At 45.9% G+C, this 25785-nt stretch overlaps 1 protein-coding gene across 3 annotated transcripts in view; it reads left to right on the plus strand.

The window, feature by feature from the left end:
- Positions 1-3067: 3067 nt before the first annotated feature.
- The window catches only part of Tbc1d1 (TBC1 domain family member 1), a 181902-nt gene continuing 159184 nt past the window's right edge, over positions 3068-25785 (plus strand). For all 3 annotated transcript variants that reach the window (XM_055624208.1, XM_055624209.1, XM_055624210.1), the window contains exon 1: positions 3068-3586. In XM_055624208.1, coding sequence (XP_055480183.1) covers positions 3170-3586 — 417 coding nt within the window. In that variant the 5' untranslated portion in view covers positions 3068-3169. The remainder of the gene's footprint in view (positions 3587-25785) is intronic.

Genomic DNA, 25785 nt, shown 5'->3' on the forward strand with positions numbered 1-25785 from the left:
GCAGAGACTGGGGATCCTCAAGAACCTGAAAGCAAGTACCCAGAGTTAACACAGGTGCAAGAAGAGTCTCAGGGAGGGAGGTGTACAAAGGCTGGGGAGATGACTCAGGTAAGCCCTCGCCCTGCAAGTGTGAGGGCCAGAGTCACAATCGCCAGAGCCCTCGTGCATGCTGGATGGGCATGGCCGCCGTCCTATCATTACAGCCTGGGGAGGCAGAGGCGGATCCCCAGAGCAAGCCAGCCATGGAAATAGCTGGAAGCTCTGGGCTCAATTGAGAGACGCTGCCTAAGTGGATAAGCTGGAGCGGTGCTGGGGGACCATTCCCAACACCAACATCGTCCTCCATTCGTGCGTCATCTCTGCGTCCACCAACACACATGCAAACGTGTGTGCACAATGCTTATGGCTGCGGGAAAAGAAAAAGAAGAAGGGAAGAGTGACCTGCCTGAGAGATCCATCAGAGGGTGCAAGGCAGTGGAAGGACCACTTTGCTGTCTTTGGATTTCACAACCTGGAAGACTCGAGTGGTTTTATGCAATTTTCATGACTCTCCAGCGCAGATGAGGAGTTCCAAGCAGAAATGGATGGGCAACAGGGAGAGAACACAGCAGGAGGAAAATATCTGGGAGAAATTTGTGTGAGAAAAATGAAAAGGAAGACTTGTGGCTGAGGGTGGTTCAAAGTCAAAGGAAAATACCTTCTCTTCCTTCTTTGTCATCAGCCTCCTGTTTAGGATAGAAGATAATTCTCTCATGCGCTAAGAGACCCCTGAGGCCCTACACTGTATCAGACTCGGTGTCAGGTAGTTTAAAGTATCCCTGAGGAGGGCCTGCTCTGTCAGGTAGTGGGGAGTCGGAGCAAAGAGGACAGCTGCGGTCCCTTCATGGGCTTCCTCCTGTGTTGGTACTCCAGAGGGAGGCATGGAGAGGGAAGGCTGGGTCAGGCTGGGGTGAGCAGAGTTTGAGATGCTATTGGCAACTGAGCTTTGCATAAAAGTGTTTTGCCATCCTCTGGGATGAGCTTTAAGATCCATCAAAGGTAGTTGCTGATAATAGAGAAAGGAATTTAATCCAGAGGGTTTGGGTTCAGAAGAGGTAACATTGATATCTATTGTTTTAGTTTAGGCTCTATTGCCCTGAGGAGACAACATGACCACAGCAAGTCTTAAAAGGAAAACCTGTAATTGGGGCTAGCTTACAGTTTCAGAAGTTTAGTGCATCATCATCATGGCAGGAAACGAGGCATGCAGGCGCTGGAGAGGTGGCTGAGACTCCTACGTCTTGATCCACAGACAGCGGTAGGAGAGTGTGTCACACTGGGTGTGGCTTGAGCGTAAGAGACCTCAAAGCCCACCAACACAGTGACACACTTCCTCCAATAAAGCCACACCTACTCCAACAAGCCCACACCTCCTAACAGTTTATTCAAAGATGTGAGTCTATGAGGGCCGTTCCTGTTCAAACCACCACAGTTGGTAGAGTGGTCAAGAATAAAGTGAGGGCTTACAGTGCATGAATTAAACAAATTTTTGCCATAGTGTTTGCAGCATGATAAGCTCTAAGTATTTCATATGTATTTAGAGCTTATATATGTTATATAACTGAATATATGTTAATAGATAGTATGAACCTCTAGGTCACTGGTTCTCAACCTGTGGGTCATGACTTCTTTGGGTGTTGCATATCTGATATTTAAATTATGATTTTCACTAGTAGCAAAATTATAGCTATGAAGCAGCAATGAAATAATGTTATGGTTGGGTGTCACCCTAACAGGAGGAACTGTATTAAAGGGTCATGGCATTAGGAAGGTTGAGAACCACAGTTCTGGATAGATTCAGGAAGGGTCCTTTAAATTCTGAGTAGAGGAGAGCCTCTACTCAAAGCCCATGCCCCTGTCCTCAGGAATGTCTCGCTTTCTTCCCATCTCCTTTCTTTCTCCAACGGCTAATGTGTAACACTTATATTAAAATATCTTTAAACACCAACCCTTTTTCGGCTGAAGAGATGGTTCAGTGGTTAAGAGCACTTACTGCTCTTACAGAGGACCTGGTTTGCTTCCCAGCACCCACAGGAAGGTTTACAACCATCTGTGACTCCAGTTCCAAGGGACCTTAAAAAAAAACTCTCCTACCCCCCAAACAAACAAACAAACAAACAAAACCCCAAACGTTAAAAAGTAAAGTTAAATAAGATATGAGTATACATACCCAGGGGCTGTAGGCTGTTGGTAGAACAGTAGCTTGGAAAGAGTAAGGTGTTGAGTTTTTGTTTTAAAAGTAAATTTGATAGAATGCTAGGTGACTAGGACAACTTTTGAAAATCTGGTTCTGTAAACTATGACAAGGTTTGGTTGATATATTTTTTCTTTCTCACAAGATTTTTTTTTTTTCTGGGGGAAATTACCTCTACTGAATTTTATTATCTTAGAGAAATTCCCTGAAATAAATTTTAAGTACTCCAGTAGGGTGTGTAGCTGCCAGAGCTGTCTCATTTTCTCCCGTGCTCTCTCTCTCTCTGTGTGTGTGTGTGTGTGTGTGTACACATATGTCGGCATGTGTATATGTATGTGTATTAGATTTGTTCATTTCCTATGTAGTGTTTTGCTTGCACGTGTGTCTGCACCAGGCATGTGCTTAGTGCCCCACAGGTCAGAAGGGGCGGTCAGATCACTGGAACAGCAGTTACAGATGGCTGTCAACCAACAAGATACGGTGAGGAACTGAGGCCAGGTCCCCTGTAAGAGCAACAAGTGTCCTAACCCCTGAGCCGTCCATCTCTCCAGCCTCCCCCTCCTCCTGCCCTTTTTTTTCTTCCCTGGCATTGTGAGGCCCATATTCTCCAGCAGATTCCCAGCAGGGGCTTTGTGTCCCACAATGAGTGTGACAGTTACACCATTTCTAGGTTTAATGTGTAATGCAATTTCAGGAAATCTCATTCTAGGAAGGGTTTATTTGAACAAATATCCATTTCTTCTTCCATTTCAGTTTCAGACTGTTAAATTCTGGAGTAATAACTCTGAACGCAGCGATTGCTGTGACTTCATTAAATTCTAATGCCCTGTTTTTTCTCCCCCAGGATTCTGCCCTCAGAAGCATGTGAAATAGATTACTTCATTTAAAGTAGGAAAATAGCGGCGCGCTTTTCTGGCTCTCCAGACCCTTCCCAGGATGGAGGCCATCACATTCACAGCACGAAGGCACGCATTCCCTAACGAGGTCTCCGTGGACTTCGGCTTGCAGCTCGTGGGCTCCTTACCTGTGCATTCTCTCACCACCATGCCCGTGCTGCCGTGGGTGGTAGCCGAGGTGCGGAGACTCAGTGGCCAGTGCTCCAGAAAGGAGCCTGGGATGAAGCAAGTGCGGCTTTGGGTCTCGCCCTCCGGACTGAAATGTGAACCTGACCTGAGGAAGAGCCAGCAGTGGGACCCACTGATCTGCTCCAGCATCTTTGAGTGCAAGCCTCAGCGTGTCCACAAACTGATCCACAACAGTCATGACCCGAGCTACTTCGCCTGTCTTATTAAGGAGGATGCCACCCAGAGTCAGAGCCTCTGCTATGTGTTTAAAGCAGATGATCAAACAAAAGTAAGTTGAGGCGGGGAGAAAAAGACAAAGCCTGGATGGCCGCAGAGCGTGCTTGGGGCCGGGGGCGGCTGCTCAGCCGAAGTCTACTGGAGTAGCGAGAAAACACTGCCGTCATTCGTAGGTTGTTTAACAGAATTTTAGACTTATGGGAAGAGTTTCTAGAGCTTGTTGAAGGATGTTTATAATATATATTTAAAATTATAAGCTTTGGGTTCGGAAATTCAATGGGAAGAAACCTGCCTAGAATTATAAATAAGAGTTGAATTGTCAGGATTCGTGTTCCTTAAGACTTTTGCTTTAAAGTTTCTGTGTGCACATGAGACACGGATGATAGGGGTTAAAGTAAAAACAAAACAAAAGATCATGGCTCAATGCTTGCTGGACCCCAAGACTGTGTTTCTTGTAAGTGACTAGGTGAGGGCCAGGCTACTCCATTGCAAACTGCATTTTGAATAGCGAAGTTCTAGGTCAGTGATCTCCACACTCTTTAATCCCATTACAAAAAACTTAGTTATTTATAAAGCATATAAAAATACTTTAGCCAGTTTCCCAAGACATAGATAACATTTGCTCATACAAAGGTCATTGATAAGATAGGAATTATGAATCTAAGTTTTGATATTATCAGGGTCCTTTTGTGTCTTTTTCCTTTTGCCAACATATGGCTAGATCTGATGACCCTGATATCATGTTGTGTCTGAGAGGAATGTATGAAGTGAGGTCAAAACTCTATTTCCTTGCCTATTTCTGCTTGCACTGCTACCCGAATTATTTGTAGTTCTTTGCAGTACTTACTTCAAGTCCGCTTGTCCATTTCATGAGTATCAGTGCATGTAAAAGTGAAAATAGAATCCATATAGCCACTTTCTTAACTGGACTCATGGATGAAAATGTAGTTTAGTACAGTGCACAGGAAACAGTCACAGGCCCTGCAGCTAACCTCGTGAGTGGCCTGAAGGATGTGTCATGTGACTGGAGCCGTAGGCCACTTGGACTGAGTAAGGATGCCAAGGTCCCTGTGGGAATGGCAGTGAAGCCTGTGGTTCTCATGCTTTCCTTTCTATATTTTCTTTTGCTGTTTTTAAAGGCAGGTTTCATGGAGCTCAAGCTGGTTTCAGACTTAAACCCTCTATGTAGCAGAGGTTGGTCTTGAACTGCTAACCCTCCTGCCTTCCCCTCTCACATGCTGGGGTTGCAGGAGTGCTCTGTTACGACCGGCGATGCTTTCATAATTTCAAGTTTAAAGTGAGATTAGAAATGCCAGGATTTTTTATTGCTCCTCCTAGGCTTGTTTGCATGCTCTCCCAGGTGTAAGAGAAATCTAGAAATTGATGTTCTTGTTCCCAAGGATAGCTTGACCCTCCGTAGCCACATGTTTCATGTCAGTGGATTCAGCTTACAGCAGAAAATGTTTGAGAATGTTTGCCAAGAATTTGCATTCATGCTGAACATGTCCAAACACTCTTCCTCTTGCCCTTATCCTCTGACAATAGTATAACAATTTGCAGAGCACTGGCGTATGTCAGGCATTATAGACTGAGGCTATTTGAAGGATATAGGTTGTGTGGAGGCTATTTGCGAATTCTGACATTTTATACGAGAGACTAGAGCATCTTACAGGTTGTGGTGTCTGTGGGAATCCTGAAATAACTGCCCCGAAGATGTCAGGGACAAGCAGGAACTTTGTGGAAACTCACACTTGTGTTTTCCTTTTGCTCACTGATGGATGGTTACTGCTCTGGCTAGTGTCTCAGAGGTCATTAGCAGAATCGAGGGGGAAGACAGGTGCTCCGGGAGCGATCAGGTTCAGTGGTGCATGCCAAGAGCATGAGGAAAAGGCAGGGTGAAGTCTACATGCCCTGCGTGTAGGGAAGAGGCGTTTTTGTTTGTCTGTGCTTGTTGGTGTGGCACTCAGAGTGGCCATCCTACTCGAGTGCCTCAGTACCGTGAACCATACAGTGTTGGATGCCTCATCTCAGATAATGCCCCTCAGGGTCACCCTTGAAAGTTCAGAGAGACCACTTCTGGATACAAATCCTGTCTCTGTTACACACAAACTGGCGACCTCAAGCAACTGAGTGTGTTTGCTCATCTGTACAATGGGAATGGTTGCTGGCAGGGTTAAGTGCGGTAGGATGGGATCCGGAACTGAGTGTGCTGGCTTGAGGTTATAGCAGTTGCCCGGCAGATACAGATCCCTGGCCTCCCTGTCAAGCACTGCCAAGAGAAGAAAGGAAACCACCACAGTACCAAGCCTTGATGGCCATGGAGAGTTCTCACGGGGATTTGGAGTTGTATTTATTTATTTATTTGTGTGCATTTGACGGGGGAGGTGTACATGCCATGGGGTATGGGTGCAGGGTGGAGGAAAACTTTGTTTCATAGCCTGTCCTTCTACCTTATGGGTCCTGAGGACTGACCTCAGGTTATCAGGCTTGGCAGCAGGCGCCTTGTGCCCCTGTGCCCTATCAGCCATGGAGGCAGATAGTGTGCTACTCCCGCTCCAAGGGTTGGTGAAAAGAGAGTAAGTCTATGGAGACGTGTGTCTGCAGTTCTTGGGTGACATGCTTGCCATCCTCGACCGACATTTTATAAACTCAGCTCTCACGAAACTCTATGACTAAGTCCAAGGGTTCCTGTTATTTGGGAAGATTCCAGAATGAGAAGGAGAGGTTCAACAGTGTCTTTGGTGATGCATTTTTCATGGAACATATGTCCGGCACCTCACACTTTTGGCTCTTTCCCCCAGTCTTTCCCAGACATCTGCGAAGAGCTCTGGCCACTCGCTTGGACACCTGACTGAAGAGAGAGATTTATAAGAAAATTTTGTAACCAAGGCTTTCCGTCTTGCCCCAAGTAGAGACTTAGTCTTCCTCTGTATTCTAAAAGGCCATCTTTGAAGTGTAAATTAATTAAGATTATTTTTTGGCTTATGTATAGTTTTTACCAACATCAGTTGTCATTAGAGTGTAGATTGTTGCCACCCACTCATTTTGTTTGAGAGGGTTGTTGATAACATGGCTGCTTAAGTCAGGCATTTTGTTCTTGTCAGAAATGGACTAGTAAATGACAGTGGCCCTGAATTTAACTGACATATCTATTATGCCCTCTAGACACCTTGGCAAGATGTCTCCTAACAGGATTATCTGTTGCAGGAGCATGCTAACCCACACTGGCGTCTCTCCACTCTTCTGTAACATTTTCTCACTGAAAGAATTCTCCAGATTAGGGCTTCTTCTTAGTGGATGAGGTCAGCCTTGATTGTGCTTGCCAAAGCCAACATGCCGTCCCTGCCATGGGCGTAGACAGAGGAGAACTGCTTGGGAGAGAACCCTTTGGTCAGCATCTGAGTTAATTTGCTGCAGACTGTCTAAGGCAAATAGGCAGCTAGAGAATTATTTTACAGGTGGACCATGATACGGCCCTGGCCTCATGTGTCTCATAGAACAGTGTGGAATGACTTCACAGAGCAAAGGTTCCATGCCTGGGTAGCACCTGAGAAGTTTTGCCTGAGGGCCACTGTCCCCTTTAAAAAGTTATCAATCAGTCAGCAAAACGAAGAAGTTACCAATACCCTGGACAGTGTGGGTGGATATGGCTCATGTCGATCAATACGTGCTTTGTTAGAAATTGAAACTAAGATAATGTAAAAATACTGATTTTAAATTTATTTAAGCATAAAAGCAATGAGTTCCTTACATGTTAACATAAACAGCAGTTCAGGGACTGAACTATATTTTCCATAAAGCGTTTAGCAGTAACAGTGGCCACTTTAATTTTTCCCCGACCTGTGTAATGCCTGGTTTAGGAGAAGGGGGTCGGTGCCTCGTAACTGCCTCTCCATTCGTGCTTTTCGTGGTGTGTCATTTTCACTGAGCATCTGAGGAAAGCCTGGCTTCAGTTGGGGAGGTAGCGAACAGGCGGAGAAGCTGTGGTGACTTTAATGCTGCTACGGCTCCGCAAGCGGTGCTTCCTGAAAGCCTGGCTGCTGTGCAACATCTGCGTCCGCGTATAGACACGTCTCTGTGCTGAAAACCCACCGGTTTATCCTGGGCTCTGATGAGTGTTCTGAAGCATTCATGATTCTGCACCCTCGGGCACTGATTTTGGAGTCTCCTTGAATAACGTAGTGCGTGCGAGCATGTCTGTGTGTGCAGGTGTCCTCGGAGGCCAGAATCTCCGGGGGCTGGAGGTACAGACAGGTGGGAGCCACCAGACGTGGGTCCCGGGACCCTTTCAAAGACCAGTAGGGCTCTGCACCCCTGAGCACCTCTGCGTATCTCTATTCATAGTTTGTTATTTCTGTTACTCTGTGCCATGTGAGTGAATGCCACATGGATGTGGCACCACAGAAGCCAGAAAAGAGTCTCGGATCCCTCAGAGCTGGCCTTACAGGGTGGTAATGAGCTGCCCCTCACGAGTGCTGGGAACCGAACTGCAGTCCTCAGGAAGAGCAGTGCGTGCTCTTAGCCACTGACTGGTCTTCCCAGCACCACAGTGGCGCCAGGTGTTTTTAATTGCTCCTCATCACATTGGAACCTCGCTCTTCAAATACCATTCCTGGCTCTGCTTCTGGTCTTCTGGATTTGTTGTCCAGCCAGAAGGTGTCCTTTTTTTCTGTCGATAAAAGAGATGCTAAGTTTGAGGAGCTGATGTGGGGAAAGGGGAGCAAGGGTTGGGGTGGGAAGGGGCTAGCAGAGTGAAGCCAGGTGCCTTTGGGGAGATGCACGTCCGGAAGTCTGCTTGGAGCAGATAAATGGTGCTGGAGAGGATGTATTTGTAAACAGCCTATGAGAGAAAAGGTTTTCCTTTTCCAGGACACTAAACTACAGTTCTTTTTAAAGTTTCTTATTTATTACTTTCTGCGTACATGATACAGCGTGTACAGGCGTGTGTAGGACATCCTTATGGAGCTAGTTCTCTCCTCCTTGATGTGGGTGTGAGGAATTGAACTCAAGTTTCCAGGCTCGCTCTGCAAGCGTCTTTACCCACTGAACCATCCTGCTGGCCTATAAACTACACTGCTTGGAGGAGACACAAATATGAAAGTACACTATGTAGGCTCCCTTGCAATGATTTTAACTCTCTATAATCATTCATAGAATTAAAAGCAATACTGCTACTTTTTGAAACAAAAACAAAAGACAGTGTATCCTTGCTTCAGACCCTGTAGCCCAGCATCTTTCCCAGGAGCCCCATGACTGAGGGCACCCCCACCACAGCCCTGCTCCTGGCTACCTTGCTTTAAATGGGAGGGTGGTCAGAGCTTGGCTTTGGCAGCTGGCCTGACCGGTACTTCAGTCCTCCTGTGTTAGCACTTTTCTCATCATTGGGACAAAAGCGACTTCAAGAGTGGAGGATTTACTTCTACTCACAGTTTCAGCGGGGGTAGAGCCCATGGTGACAGTGAAGGCATGGTGGCAGGGCTGCCTGGCAACCGATCTCAGTGGGTCAGAGGGCAGAGAGCAAAATGATAGTGTTTCCTTCTGCTTCCTCGTTTACATGCGGTTCAGGATCCTAGCCCAAGGCTTGATACTGCCCACATCCAGGGAGGGTCTTTCTTCCTCAGTTAAACCTCTTGGAAAACATAGATATCTTCGTAGATATCTGCAGAGATGAGTTTCCTTGGAGATTGTAAATAATAAGCCAACAATGACATTTAACCATCCACTCACTTATACCAAAGCCAGCGTTGCTTTGGCTGATACATTACTTAACTCAAGGCATTTCAAGTGTTTCCTTCTGCTGTTAGTTTTGTTTTGTTTACGTTTTACTCAAGACCAACTTGGGTTAAAATTTCACCATCTGGGTCAGGTGTGGCAGTGCGCACATTTGTTTGATCTCCCTGAGTTCGAGGCCAGCCTGGTCTATACCACAAGTTCCAGGTCAGTCAGGCATATATAGTGAGACCTGTGGTGAGAATTTTGGAACATTGGGTTCTTCAAAAACCACAGCAGTATTGTAAGAATACGCTTTTGTTTTACTCTCTGGTGAGGGGATATGGGGCGCTTTCCCAGCGGCTGGTTATAATTTGCCTCATCCTCTGGCAAGGGGTTGGGAGAGGGGCATGATTTTGCCAGCTGCAGATAGTTTCTGTGATTGTGTGACATTTGGAATTCTGGAGAATTTCCAGAGGGTATCTAATGCCCTCAGGGTTAGGGCCCCAAGAGGCAGGGTGGTTGGTGGGGGAGTGTTGCTTGGTTGTTGGTTGCTGGTTGCTGTTGGCTGGCCATGGTTAAGTAGTCATGCACAGAGAATAAACAACAAGAAGAAATTAGGTCTCCTGACTACAAAGGGCCAACTTGCCACCAGGAGCCCAAAGCCCCTTATTAGCAGGAAGTAGTCTAACAATAACTTCTTCCCCCTTTCCGACCTCTGACTTTATTCAGGGATCTCTTCCCTTTCCTCTCTATCCTCCCCCCCAACCCCTTAACTAGTAGAGGATTGCAAGGGAAGAAGAAAAGTGGTGGAGAAGGGTGGAAGAAAGAAGAGCCCACAAAGTAGCAAACTCAGGCTACAGAGACACTGTCTCAAAACAATCACATTTGCCATCTGTTTGGAATTTTAAGGCAACACTGTGCGTTTCAGCACTCTGAATGGCACATGGCCACTAATGGGCCTCTTGGCACGGCTGTTCTGTTTGCTGGCTCATTACTCTGCTTGCCAGAGTGAAGATGGGGAATGGCCACACTGAGCACTGTGTCCCCCAAGTTCAGTGGCTCTGAAGAACACAGCACACATCTTCAGGCACCCTTACATGTTCTCTCTGCTACAGTGGCAGTAACTATGCCAGCACTTCAGCGGTTTGTCTCTGGTTTTGCTGTTCAGGAAAGGGTTCTGAGAAGGTTTTGGTAGTCATGTTCTGAGACTCTTCACTAGCCGACTCATTCTCTGAGGTTCTCTTTGAGTGTAGCTTATCAGCTATGACGTCCACGTCAGCTCAGAATTACTTGACTGACTGTCAGGCCAGACAGAAGTCGGTTGCCGGGTGCAAGGGTTGGCAAGGGTTCTTCCCATCTATAAAAAGAATGTCCGGGACTTGATGAACTCTGAAGTATTTGTTGGAAGGTTTCTGTTCACGACACTGGATTGATTACATAATTTATTTTTGACTTTGAAAAATGAGTCTGAGGGGCCTTTAGAATCATATGCTTTGGAAGACATGCTTGGACTTTTTTTTAAGTCTTTTTTTTCTTTTTCAACATGTGCCACTTGACGTTACCTTTCATTTTTAGCCAGATGCTTTGAGTTTGATAATTGTTCATGAAAAATAAACCTGTTCCTAAGAATAGATTTTACAAGGATGTTGAACCTAAAGTTAACCTGTATCATAAAAGGACATATTTACAGCTTAGACCTTTCCTGTCATACAGTAGCTGAGTGGCCGCCGAGCCCATGACATGCAGCTGCTCTGGAAGGGGACACCTGTCAGCGGAAGCTCTGTGGGTACGGAGGCACAGTTTGAAACACGGGATGCATGATTGCTCAATAAGGTTCTGTGTTGGTTACATGTTGGAGATGAGTTTTGCTGTACAGGGTTAGACTACATGCACCAAAATTAAGTTTCCTTGGCTCACCATTTCCAAATGTGTTACCAGATAAATTTAAAATGCACATTAGCTTAGATCCTCTTTCCACTGGTTAACGTAGAACTAGGCAGGTGACCTGACAAGTATGTCCGGAAATAACCTCTTCGCTCTCACAGGGAGGCCACAAGTTCCCCTTCTTTGCTGATTTATGTGTTAATGAGAGGATGCTCAGTCACCTCTGTAAAGGTCACATTTCCAAGCTATGACCTGTGCTTAAGTCTCCCACCATGTTGGACTGTTATTTTGGGGAACATATTACCTGGAATTACTAGGGATACCCCCCAGGTAACTCCCATTACTTGCAGTCATTTTATTCATGTCCTGTTTATCCGTCTACTCTTCAGCCTAAGCTCTAAAGGAGAAGATCCCTGACCGTTTTGTCACGGCTAGACAGACCTTGGTGCCCAGCAGGGTCTGATGCAAAGGCGGGCTTCTGTGGACAAGTGTGGAAGGAGAATCAGCGTTCTAACTCAACACAGTCGTGCAGAGGGAATTCAGTGCAGGCTGCCTTGTCCCTCTCAGACTCTGAAGGTTTTGAATGGATTCCCCAGCACTGGGTGTGGGTGTGGGTGGTGGTGGGGTCTGCTGTTGTCCGTCCACCCATTCAAATGTTAGTGTCTCAGATACACCCGCAATCAATGTTTAACCCGAACCCTGGGCGTCCCGTGGCCCAGTCCAGCTTACACAGGACAGGAGCAGCTGCCTGAGTCCCCACCTCTGTCATGACAGCTTGTTCGTCATCAGAATGTGTTCTGAGCCGTCCCCTTTTCTGGCTGCCCTGCCTGAGCTTCTTTTCTCTTAGGGCGGCAGCTCTCAACCCAAAGACCATTGGAAACCACAGATATTTACAGTAGTAAAACTACAGTTATGAACTAGCAAGGAAAGTTTATGTTTGGGGTCACCACAGCATGAGGAACTGTGTTAAAGTGTCACAACATGAGGATGGTTGAGAACAACTGGCTTAGAGTCTTAGAGTAAAACTGTCTTCGTCCTCTTAGATCTGCATAGTTCTCTTCTTCAGGTTTTAATATACACTCAGTTGTCTCAATGTTTGTTGATGATAGTTAAGAAAGGGACTTCGATAATGCAGTGCAGTCTCTCACAAGGAACTTGTCAGTTAACTCTTTTCAGCTGCAGTATGGCCCAGTTCCTTTGGTTGCTCTACAACAAAAGTAATTTTTTTGTGTGTCTGACTATAGAAGTATTTATCTTCAGTGTCAAAAAAAAAATAGCACAAAAAAAGTTAGACGTGGGAGCTGGAAAAATGGCTCAGAGTTAAGAGCACTTGCTGAGCCAGGCGCGGTGGTGCACGCCTGTGATCCCAGCCCTCGGGAGGCAGAGGCAGGAGGGGCTCTGTGAGTCTGCGGCCAGCCTGGTCTACAAAGTGAGTCCTGGACAGCCAGGGCTGCACAGTGAAACTCTGTCTGGAAAAAACAAAACAGGGTTTGGGTTTGGTTCCTAGCGCCTACATACAGCTCACAACCACCTGTAACTCCAGTTTAAGGAATCTAATACTGTCTTCTGGCCTCACTGGGCACCAAACTCACACATGGCGCAGGCCACAACACAGCTAAGCAAAAGTAATTTTTTAAGTTAATTTTTAAAAAGTTCAAAGTGATGGTTTCTCTGTAAGCCAGACATGGTGGCACACAGCCCATAATCCCAGGCCTAGGGAGGTAGAAGCAGCAGACAAACCTTTCAGTCTGAGATCATTTTGGTGTACATAGTGTTCCAGCTGGCCAGGGATAGTGCAGAAACACAAACACAAAGAGCTTCGCCTTCCTCCCATCTCCCAGAGAAACCAGCATTAGATACGTGGCATGTATCGTTACAGGTATGTGCTCTTATTTATAAAATCAGATCTTGCTAGAGGAAATAATTTTGATACTCTGTTCTCTCTTCCTCACAAGCACGTGCATGGACACACACATGGACACACACATATACACATGCGTACACACACGTCTCCTTATGGTTCACTTAAATCTTTTTCAATTTTAAGATTTTATTTCATGTGTATAGGTGTTGGCTTGCCTGGTGCCAAGGGAGACCAGAGAGGTCATCATAGCCCCTGGAATTGGAGTTACAGATGGTGGTGAATGGCCATGTGCGTGGGCACTGGGAATTGAACCTGCTTCCTCTGGAAAAATGGGCAGTGCTCTTAATCACTGAGCCATGTCTCTGACCTCCATCTTTCTACTCTCTGTGTCCCAAACTCCTTCCCCCTCCTCCACTCCTCCCCTTCCTTTCCCCCTCTCTTCCTCTCTTCCTCCCTCTCCCTCTGCAGTTGTGTAGTAACCCTTGTATGCAATAGGAGAAAGGAAGAGTCTGCAGCAGAGTGTCCACTTCGATTGGTGGCACACTAATTTTTGCTTTGCTCTCTGGTCAGCCATTTGGGTTGTGAAAAGGGGGTGTGACCAGAGTGAGCTGAAGATGTCTCCAAGATTCTTAATTTTCTTAGCCGACAAAAGGGACAAAGCCAGGCCTCTTCAGTGGGAAGGCTGAGACGAGACTGAAGCCTGTCTTTGCTGGCTGTGGAGGAGAAATCACTCAGGGCTTCTCCCCAGAGTTTGCTGTCTAGGCAGTAGTTGCTGCCCTGATGTATATGTCCAGTGGACTATCTCGTTTCTCCCAGTGGCTCCCCTTGGCTATCCCCAGACACGGACTGCAGGTGGTTACACTGACATCTGAGGACTATTTGTGGATGTTGAAGGAAAAAGCCTGTGTGTGGAAACAGTAAGTGTAGAAGAGCAGAGAACTAAGAGGCACTAGAGAAAGAGCAGGGAGAGGCTGGGGTAGGCAGCTGAGCCTCCAGGAAGCCCTGTGGTTTTCATGGCTGCTGGACCTCCCTGTTCTCAAGGACAGAGATTTGGATTCAATATTTAAAATCTCTCAAGAGATAAAATAAGCTCCGCTGTAGTCTATTTTATAATAATCGAGCCCACACCTGTTAACAGATCCTCTACGTTTCTCTCATCTCTCCCACTTGTGAAAGTTTCTTTTGCATCTGCTTTCCGGCTCTCTCAGGGCAGATGTAACAAACTAATACAGATTTGTGGAAGCTTGGAAGGAAGCAAGGCAGAAGATAATCAATCCCCTTAATGGTGGGCATGGCTCAGAGCCCATTGCTGCTCTGGGCTACCTCGCTGGTGTTAACTTTCAAGCCAGAGATACATTTTAATTATACTTGATTGCCTTAATGGGATTTGACACTTAAAAAGAAACAACAACGAGAGACATTGTACATGCAAGAGAATAAATATCACATCCAAATGATTTCCATTCATCAATCATCATTTATACCAGTTGGAGTCCTAAAATCTGTTCTTGTCTTCCTCCTTCCTCTATGTTGTGGATTGCCTCAGAGCGTTTATACAAGTGAGGGGCCACTCACTGACCCCTCATGCAATGAAGGAAAGAAAAGTATTGTTTTATGTCAAATAGCTCCAGCTAGCACTTGTGCTTTATGTAGAAGATAAAATTAGGACAAATAAGATTTCAAAGTTCCCCCTGGCTTTATGTTGTAAGTAGAAACTAATCTCACAGTGTATTTCTTCCTTTTTTCTTCGCAAGGCTCTTCTGACCATTGTCAGTCTCTAGGCTGAGTGTGTAAGTGCACCCCTCATCTACCATCAGTGATGCCATTGTTCTTGTTACAGCTAGCATGCACTAGTGTTTAAATCGGTGCAGCGTTTATGGTATAGAAAACATTTTATAAAATATTAGTGTAATTCAACATCCATTGCCAAGAATTGTTAGATCTTTCTCTTGCAGCTTTATATGATCACATACTTAACACTCCTGCCTTTTAAACTAGAAACATGGGAATGAAAAGGTTTGAAAGAAAAATAGTCCAAAGCTTTAACTTTGTAATTCTCCATGTGATTATTTGTATTTTCAGCTACCTGTATTTAAGCTTCTCAAGTGCAGCTTTCTCAGGAAAACTAATGGAAATGTAGACGCTGGGGGTGTCTTTTGTTTAGATAAACGGATCAGGTAGTTTAACATGCAAGCGTCCCCTCTTCTGTCAGTGCCAAGTGACTTCGTAAGTGTATACACGGACAGGAGGTTTTGTTTTTTGCTTTTTGTTTTTCTTTTTTACCACAGGCACAGTTTCTGCTCAGCTTCTCCGCTGCCTGCCTGTGAGGATTGGTTTGTTTACTGGGCCAAGCACTGGGTGAAGGCTGGGTGTCAGGCAGGGTGTGCTGGGCCCAACAAAGAGCGCTTGCCCTTGAAGAACTTTCACCCTGGGGGTCCCGAGACTAGTGATGGAGGATAGTCCCAGAAGGCTGCTTTTATTTTCCTCCTTTAGCCACCCGTCTGTTCACGCTCACTGTAACAGCCACAACTAATCTGCCTGCTTCCTTGTAATTTACAAAATGTGTGTTCATATTGCCATATTTGATGTATTTGCTTAATTCTTCAATTTGGTAATCTGCAGGTGTTTGGCATGGAGGCTTGACACATGGGGTTTCAGGTCTCATTTGATTTAATACTCCGCTGATACCAAGGAAACAGGCTCCAGGACACCGAATGTCTTCTGTCAGATTTCTCTGCTACTTGGCAGAGGTCTGTCATTACAAGGCAATCTTCTCATTTTTACCACACAATATGATCACAAGGTAGAGATGTTAACGGGGCTCAGACAATCCTTTTAGAATGCAATACAGAAGAACTTGAGCCAATGGCCAGCTGAGATCCTTTAAGGCAGCCCAATTCACCTTTATGCTAGTTGCCAGCAGACAAACAGCCACCCTACAAACCTTCCACCCTCCCCTTCACTTCGTTCTTCTTCACTTTGTTCCCACTGGTGGTTTCTTGTGGTGTTTTGAATAAGAATGACCCCGTAGGCTCATATATTTGAGTGTTTGGTCCCTGGTTGTTGTTGGAATTCTTTGAGGGAGATTAGAAGGTGTGGCCTTGTCGGAGGTGTGGCCTTCTCTGAGGTCTGTCACTGTGGGTTGGCTTTGGGGTTTCAGAAGTCTGCTCCAGTCTTTCTGCTCCCTGCCTGCCCAGCTGTTGTCTCCTCAGCTGGTGGTCAGTGCTCTCTCTCTCAAACTGGAAGCAAGCACCAGTTAAATGCTTTCTAATATAAACTGCCTTGGACATGGCATCTCTTCACAGTGATAGAAAAGTAAGACTTTATTTATTATTTATTTATTTTTTAAAGCAACCTCACTATGGGGCCTTGGCTGGCCCAGAACTCACAGAGAGCTACTTGCCTCTGCCTTCTGAACACTGGGATTGAAGTTGTCTTTATTTAAACTGCAGGGCTTTTTCCGCTGCTTTGTTACATGAACCTAGCCTGGTCTGCAGGGGAGAAGGAACAAAAGACGTAAGCTAAGGGGGCAAAGTATCTTTAATCACTACAAAGAAGACAGGTAATTGTTGTAGTCAGTTTGAAGAAAACGTAATGGTAAGGAAAACAGAAAATACCCTACGATCGTGCCACTGAGAAATAATGTCAATAAGGTGATATGACAGCCTTATTAGAAAATAGCGAAGTGGTTTGGGATGAATTTATTCTGTAAAACAGAAGGAAGACATTGACCCTAACAGAGGCCCACCCACCTCTGAACGAGCTTAAGCGATTCAGTTCAGTTATTGCTGGTTTCTGTCTTTCTGTTTGGAGGGCGGGTGCTCAACCTGGAAAAGAGCCCGATGGTACTCAGGGATTGTCTTCTCATTGCTCATCCTCTCCAGGAGATGCCGCATGGTCTGTCTGCACGAGCCGTCACTCCGTAGAGGAATGTGGGTGCTTCGGAAGGAAGGTACCATGTGAGGGTGTGTGCAGGAAGGCCTCTCTAGGGAGGACCAGCAGCAAACATTTAGCAGCTAGCACCAGGTCAAGAGTCCCTTCCTTCATTCCTCTGCGGGTACTCCGCTTTCTTTTGCTCTTCCTTTGACCTGTTAGCATTGCTCCCGGGAGTGTTTGGAACTTTGTGTGAATGAGACACTGTATCCAACTCGGAGCCAGGCAGATGGGCTCATTTATCACTTGCTTCCTCAGTGAGCCCCTTGTTCACTGAACAACACAAGACGCTCTATTTCTTCTTGAGGCTTGCTCTCTTCTGAGGATGTGGGTGCTACAGATGTTCTACACAGAGGGTGTTACACCCCTGCCCTAGGTGAGTTGGTAATGTGGGCCTTAGTGTAACTCAGACGTGCTGAGCTTTTACCATCTGAACCTGCGCCCAACAGGAAGCGCCCTGTGCTGGACACTGTCATCTCCTCTGTCATAGAATTGGAGACTTTAAACAGTCCTCTGATCCTCATCCATAGCCATTGCAAGTAGCTTTCTCTATATAACTATTTGATAATACTGTTAGAAGCTATTTAAATTAATATAGAATGTTAATGGGGCAAGAAAAAGATCAGCTAAACTAGTTCTTTCAAATCTGGGACCCCATTTAAAGTCTTCTGGGTCTTGATTTTATTCTATTTTTTCATTTGAAGGTGAAGCTTTCTCTTTTACCAATAGACAAGACTGACTTTCTGTCTGTCTGTCTACCTACCTACCTACTATGTACCTATCTATGTATCTATCATCTGTCTACTATCTATCTATCTATCTATCTATCTATCTATCTATCTATCTGTCTGTCTGTCTGTCTATCTATCTATCTATCTATCTATCTATCTATCTATCTATCTCATAGTCTTTGTTCTTGAACTTATGCGGACCGTATTTACTCGTCTTTAAGCTGTTTTTAAGCAGTCTTTTCTATCTATTGCTGTTGTGTTTTAAGGTAAAGGGTCACTATTCTGGCCCTAAATCTGATATGCAGTCGGATGACCTTGAGCTTCTGATTTGCCTCCTTCCACCTCCCAAGTGCTGAGTTATAAACATCTACCACTAGTTCTGGTTTATTCAGGTGCTCTACCGGTCACCCCACACCCCAGCCTTGTTTACTGCTCTTCAGCCCCCGCTTTCTTTGGAGCCCAAATCCACGGTTCCTGCAGGAGGCAGCCCAGACTTTCGCTTAACTATGGTGATGTTTTTCCTGTAAAAGCAAAAATAACCCATTCCTTTGTTTTAGACACAGCGAATGAATTTTTTTTTATGTTAGAAACAAATCATTATGCCATTATGCAAATGAGATATACTTTTGTGGAAACGTGTAGTGCTGAGTGACTCTGAGCTGCTTAAGGACAAACCTTTATGCTTTCATCTGGCAGCTGGGACTTTCATAACATTGTTAGATCAAAATTAGTATTCCCTCTCACTGCAGCCGTCATCAACATACACATAGCCACATACTAGCATAACCTGGTACAAGGTGTTAGCCTAGTCTATGGCTCAGTTTCCCCAACTGTAAAGTGGGAGTAAAGCCAGTTCTAGTATCTTTGATTGCCAAAAAAGAAAAAAAAAAAAAGACTAAATGAATCAGTAAGTGTATTGGGCTTGTGTCAGTAAAACATAAAAATTAGCATCATGTCTCTGGAAGCCCGGTAGAATCTGGATACACATTTTATCATGGAATATCGCTTTGTGTGTAGGGGTGAGCGCGCAGGCGAGTGTGCCTGGGCGTGTGTGCAGAGGTCAGAGCAGAGTAACAGGCACTCCCTCCTCATTCTTCATTCGGTCTCCCTGAGACAGGCTCTCTGCTAGACTGGGTGCTCACTGAGCTTGGCTGCCGGGCAGCTCTTGGGATCCTCCTGTCTCTGCTCCCCAGTTCCGGGTCACAGACATACATAGCTATGACAGCCGTCTTATGTGCGCGCTGGGATGCAGACTCGGTCCTCCCGCCTGCAGAACAGTGCTCCAGCCACCGCCACCACCGCCTTGTCTGACCATGTTTCAGGTTGGCCTGGAACCTGTAACCCTAGCTCAGCCAGTTTACGGGTGGGATTGTAAGTGTATACCACTATGCCCAACCATATTGTGTGTTGTTTTGTTTGAGACAGGGTTTCTCTGCGTAGCCCTGGCCATCCTAAACTCTGGCCTCAAATTCAGGAACCCGACTGCCTCTACCTCTGAGTGCACGCCTAGAACTATGCCTAACTCTTAGTATTGCCTTTTAAATGTTTCCAGCACGGCAATTGTGAGGATGTCCAGCAGAGATTCAAACAGATGGTAGCAGTTTGCTTTGCAAACTTTTGATGAATGGGTTACCCTGGTGCCCTGCCTCTTGGCCGGGCGAGGTTTGGTACTGGAGTCAGTGCAGGCAGCGAGCGGACGGGGTTGCTGTCCTGGCATGTGATTGGTGAGTCTGTCTCTGTTGGTTCCCTAGTCCCCGTGGCTCCGTCCTGCTTCTGTTTTGAATCTTGTGCAGCCTTTCTGGATCGCACTTTGCCTTGCTCACTGTGGCAAGCCTGGCAGCCCTTCAAGTGTGTGTACTTCTGAAAATCTGCATCGTGACTCAGCTACTCTGCATGTACTAAACAGTCGCCCTGTGTCAACTTTCTTCAGGGCTCTTTGTGAGACAGGACTTGACGCCTAGCTGTTCTACTTGGGAATACTGTGTGCTTCTCAGTCAGAAGCCAAAATGTCACCAAAATGTTGGAAATCCAACTTTGAGGGACTCCAGTGTTTTCTGTTGCAGAAACAAATGCTGTTTTGAATTCAGTGGTCATGTGATCACGGCCTTCACTTCATACTCTACTAGAGTTATTATAGACGAACTTCTTTTTTTTTCATACTTTTCTGCTTTGTTTGCTTTTTGTTTGTGTAGTCCTGGCTGTCCTGGAATCACTTTGTAGACAAGGCTGGTGTCAAACTCACAGAGATCACCTGCCTCTGCCTCCTGAGTGCTGGGATTGCAGGCCTGAGCCGCCATGCCCAGCTATCACACTTGTTTGTTTGTTTTTTTAAGATTTATTTTTGTTTTACCTCCATGTATGTCTGCATGCTTGCAGTGCCCACAGAAGCCTGAAGGGGGCACTGGGTACCCTGGAACTGGAGTCCCAGATGGTAATAAGGCGTGCTGGGAACCAAACCTGGGTCCTAGGCAAGAGCAGCAGGTGTTCCTGATTGCTGAGCCATCCCTCCAGCCCCTGGCAACCTCTTGAAATCCAGGCTCATTTGAAGGACAGGCAGAGGTCTCTGAAGTGTTTTGGTTCTACCTGAAAAGTCACCGGGCGTGGCTTCAGAACTGGAGCTGAAGAAAGCAGCCCGTACCTAGCCGAGCTCCTCTGATTGGCACCTAACAAGCCATGGTGAAACTGTAAGGAGAGTCAACGTAAACCACATTCAGTCTTGTGTCTGTAGACTTACTGATGGTTTTGTTTTGGGGATCAAACCCAAGGCCGGAGCCCGTTAGGTAGGAGTATTCTACTGAGCCTGAACCCAGGCCCCCAGGAGTTTACATTGGCTAGTGGCACCCGCCATAAAGGACAAAAAGCAGCTTTCCCTCCCTGTGTGTGTGCCGTCTCAGCCGTGGGAGCAGAAGAGGTCACGGTGCCTCGTTATACACGAGATGCTGTGCTCTGAGGGTTAAACATGGTACAGCAGGGAAGGGAATGATGGTCTCGGTATCAAGTCGCAACCCAAAGTGAAAGTGTTGGGAAATTGGTGGCTCTGACTGCTAACGCCCACCTGGCTCCTGGAGGCTGTGTTAGAAAAGGAGGGTCCTCAGCCTTACCAGGAGCGCCGCATGCACCCTACTGGTGGCCATGAAGCAGCTGTGGGCGCTCTAGAAGGCAGACCTGCTGCTGCCGACGGGTGATAGCGGATCTTGGCAGTCCACCTGAGGAAGGAAGCTGCCTTTTCGGATGTGCAGAAGATGGCGTATGTACGGTGCGAACAGTGGCTGTGCTTACACCGGCTTTAGTAGCTGGATGGATCTTGGCTTGCAGATGTAAGCATTCCGGAGAGGCAGCTCTGCCCTCACTAAAGTGGCTGTCATTGAGGCTGTGGCATTTACCGACTATCTGGGAGGGGTTTGTCGTTCTGTTAGGGAGAAAACAATGGAGAAAAATGGGAAAAAGACAGGAGAATGGGGGGGGGAAAGCCTATACTTTTTGGACATGCTTAATTATATACCCCAGAGGCCCATTGTTGTGGGAGGCTTTGTCCCCAAAGTGGTAGAATTGGACATGACATCCTTAGTATTGGGACCTACAGGCAAGTTCTTCAGTCATGGGGAGGGGAGGGAGAGGACCTTGACAGGGATTGCAGGGCTATTCCCCCTCTTATAGTTCTGCTCTTACACACACACACACTCCTTGATGATGTGTCTTCAGCTGAGGGGGACCTCACCAGAACTGAGCAGAGGCAGCTGCGAAGCCCTTGAACTTTCAGAATGGTGAGCTAAGTAAATCTCTCTCTCTCTAAAGCTGCTTGTCTCAAGTATCTTATGGTAGTGACGGAAAGCTGTCTGATACACCCTGTGAGCCAGAATTCTCATTCCTAATTCTATATTTCTCAGACTAGTGCCAGAAGACACAAATATAAGGTTCATAAAAGCACATTTATAATAGCAAAAAGCTGAGAACAGTGGAGATGTCCATCAGCAGGAGGCTGGATTGCTTGTGGACTAGAGGGAATACAAAATACCGGCTACTACAGATAAACTACAATTATGCAACAACTTTGGTAAACTTAAAAAAACATATAATGCCGATGAAAGACAGTAGGATGTTCATGCTTCACAATTCCATGCATCTAGATCCCAAGTAAGCAGAGGAAGATATTTAGGAAGTTACTTCTTTTCCAGGGAAGGAAGGTGTGGTCATTTGTCCCTCACAGTCTCTAGCATTTGAATCCTTTGTCTCCATTTGGTGGCTCTGTTTGGCAAGGCTTAGGTGGTGTGGCCTTGTTGGAAAAGGGGTGCCACTGGAAGTAGCTTTGAGTTCTCAAAATCTGTGCTTTTCCAAGTTTGCCCATTTCTCCATGCTCGTGATGAGATAGGTCACTGTCCCCAAGCCGCATCTCAGCCAGCTAGTGGACCAGGCGGCCGGGTGGGGTGCTCTTCACTAAGTATTCCCAGCTAATGTATTTCCCAGGTTTTCGATTTGTGATGGTTCTATAGGGTCATGACCCCTCTGTGAGACGGGGAACACCTGTGTCTCGCCTAACAGAGGGCACAGGTTTTCTGTACTCGGTGAGCCCAACATTGTGTGTTGGTTTTATGTGCTTAGCTCTGTCGCTCAGGAAAATTAAATAAGGTCATTGATTAGGTTTATGTCTAACTTGAGATAAGGTGAAATATTAAATGCCAAGTATTTTTAACAGACTAGGTAAGATCTGTTAAAAAAATAATTTTTTGTTTGCTTTGTTTTGTAAGGTTGGGAGTCAAGTACTTGACAGTTAATACTCTATCAGCCAGTTACATCTGTCCTCCCTTAAACTTAAAAAGGATTATTTTATCATTGTAATCATTATTGGTGTGTGTTAGTGTGTGTGTTGGTGTGTGTGTGTGTTGCACGTGTGTACATGCACATTCACTGCTCTGCTAGGAATCAAACTTAGAACCTTGAACATGCCAGACCTACACTCTGCAATGCACAGGCTGAGATTTTTCTGAGGTTGGGCTTTTATGCAAATAATGGTGCTGAGGTGGTGCAGGCCCGTAGTCCTAGCTGTGGGAGACTGAGGCAGGAGGAGGAAAAGTCCAAGGCAGGCCTGGGCTCCAGAGCGAGTTCAAAGGCAACCTGGACAACGAAGTGAACTTTGTTTAAAATAAAAAGTAAGAGCAGGGCTGGGGGCATGAGTGTCTGCCTAATGTGCTCAGGGTCCTCGGGTCACTCCCGAGGCTGGAAAGGGTTAGAAGTATGACGTCATCAGACCTTGCCAGCCCTGCAGTCCTATAGCCTGGAAATCATTCACGTTTTACAGCCGTTTGTCAGAAGTGAAGCAGTTTTCACTCGTTCTTTCGACGGTTACTCTCCCTGTGAGCATAGCCAGGCAGGGTGGAGAAGGGAAGTCTCAGATGATGAATTAGGCTTAAAGCCTTCTATTTTGAGTCTCTGCTGTATCTCCCCCCCCCCCCCCCGCCCTCCCATGAACTTTGGTTGGTGGAACTGGAATCATCTGGGAAAATCTTGATCTCTGCAGTCATTGTTTTGTCCCTGGTGGCAGCTAAAGATTGTGTTCCCGAGCAGCTGCCAGAGTAAACAACCCAAGTCCTTCCTTCCTCAGTGCGTCTCTGAAACCCAACTCGCAGGTCCTGCTGAGGACAGCGTCTGAGCCCCTCTGTTTGCCCTTTACAAAAATAGCCCCCGTCCTCTACCACTCCTTCCTCCCATGGTGTGTACTGTACCCTGCAACTCCAAGACAATCTACGACCAAGAATCACCACCAAAACCGTCAAATTAGTTTTGCTTTAATACATACATCAGTTGGGATTTTAACATGAATTAAACCTTTTTTTCTCTTGATATTTGGGAAAACATGACATTGTAAAGATTTCAGGTAGAAAAGGCATTTAAATTCAAAAGTACAAATCCAGTGCCGCTTAGAACCAAGCAATATTCCACTTTAATTATATAGATATTATTTCAAGAGGGATTCAGTATGATACTTAAATCTGCTGGGATTTGAGAGCAAGAATAGCCCTGATAAGGCCTCGAGTCAAAAGGCTTCATTTGACATATTAAAATTGTCCTCTCAGAGAAGCGAGGCGCTAGGCAGTTGCAAACTGGAACTATAATCTAGGATCCTGACCCTCTCCTCACAAAGCAATTTTCTTCTTGTGCCCCGTTCCCTTTTCCTTCACCGTATCTACATGGTCACAAAGCAATTTTCTTCTTGTGCACCGTTCCCTTTTCCTTCACCGTATCTACATGGTCATTGCCGTTGTCTTCCACCTCTTCCTCCCCTTCCCACCTCCTTCTTGAGCTCTGTGTGGCTCTGGTTGGTCTGGAACTTATTAGATGGCCCAGTTTGGCCTCAAACTTGCAGAGATTCACCTGCCTCTACCTCCAAGGGCTATGATTAAAAGTGTGTGCCACCACGCCCACTCTTCACAGAGCTTTTGTTTTTGTTTTTTTACATACACCTGTGTTTTTGCCTACAGGTATGTCTGTGTATCACATGTGTGCTCAGCCCTTGGAAACCGAAAGAGGGCCACCGTGTGGGTGCTGGGATTAAACCCAGGTCCTCTGGAAGAGCAATAAGCACTTCTAACAACTGAGTCATCTCTCCAGCCCTCAAAGCAATGGCTTCTAGTCTATAGCCGTATCACCCTGAACACACCAATTTCATCTAAATGGTTTTCACATACAATGTGATTTTTAAAAAGCATTCTAGAGCCCCTATTAGAATATCATATCTTAGATGTGATACCATATGGTTAAATCAGGAGATAGCACCTGACTGCTAACCTAAGAGCAGAAAAATCTCGTACGCAGAAAAATTTCATTACCCACAAATATACACACATGTGCTTGTACGTACAGCTCCCTATATACTCACAAACACACAGAAATACAAATATACACTTATATATACAGGCTGATAATTACATATATATACACTGACGTTGGTGTACATTTTCATATATAAACAAATATAACTCTCCCCATGTGTGGATGTGTATGTATGCACATGTGTACCTCCCCATCCTTAGGTACTATATATGTACATTAACACACACACCAAGAACAATCGTGGTAAAGTGTAAAGCGTGTGTGTGTGTGTGTGTGTAAAGTAAGGTCTCCTGTAACTCAGGCTATCCTTGAAGGTGTTATGTAGCAAGGATGACCTTGAACTCCTGATGGTCCCGATTCTACCTCCCAAGTTTTGGGATTGCAGGCCTTGCCACCATGCTGACCAAACCTAGATCTTGATTGGTATGGGCTGTTGGACTATAGTCTAGTGTTTTATATTTGTTAATTGCTTGGGCCCTCCTCCCCGAGATTCTTACTGTTTACGAGCAAACTCTGTCATGTACCCCAAGTATTGCTGTTTAACCTGGCCTAAGAAATTATTCCTGATTGGCTGATTAAAAGGCCTAAACCTGGGCAGGGCAGAGTGGATGGGCTTTGGGAGAAGAGAATCATGGGACGGAGACAGACAGGAAGAGAGGAGGAAGGAGGATGGGTTAGCATGGAGAAGGAACCACATGGTCCTTCAAGAACTCTAAGAAAAGCGTGGCTGGAGGAAGCAACCCAGATGAAAGGTTAGCAAGTATTTATGGAGTTATGGATGGGAGGCGGGCCACATGGGAACGGTCACGGCAGATGGCATTGGCTGGGGGCTGGGAGGGGGGTGGGGAGGTTATCGAGACAGCGTAGGTAGAATTAGCTGTCCAGCTCAAGGTAAATAGGCAATTATAAAATCTAACAAGTGTTTGTGTTTTATTTGATTGTGATAGTGGGTTAAATAATGTAGCCATAATAATTGTAGGGTTAATAATAAACATATTTAGCCCAATATAATTTATTTTCAGCAGCACCTTGGTAATTATAAAGATATAAGTAATTGGTAATTATGAAAATATAAGGTTCGCCGTTAGTAAACTGAGGGAACACTGCTTCCTTTAGATTGGTAGGAGGACAAAATAGAGGCTGTTTGCTGAGCGGTTGGCATCTGCCCCGCCGTCCAACAAGCCGAGAACCTGGGCAGCATGGTGAGTATGCTGAAGACAGGATAGGCACGATCGTGGCAAGATCACAGCACTGTGGGAGGCTGGTTTCCATGCTACCATGACTGTGGCAGAGATCACA

Source organism: Psammomys obesus, unplaced genomic scaffold (assembly GCF_907164565.1).
Source record: "Psammomys obesus unplaced genomic scaffold, mPsaObe1.curated_primary_1811, whole genome shotgun sequence".
Lineage (NCBI taxonomy): Eukaryota > Metazoa > Chordata > Mammalia > Rodentia > Muridae > Psammomys > Psammomys obesus.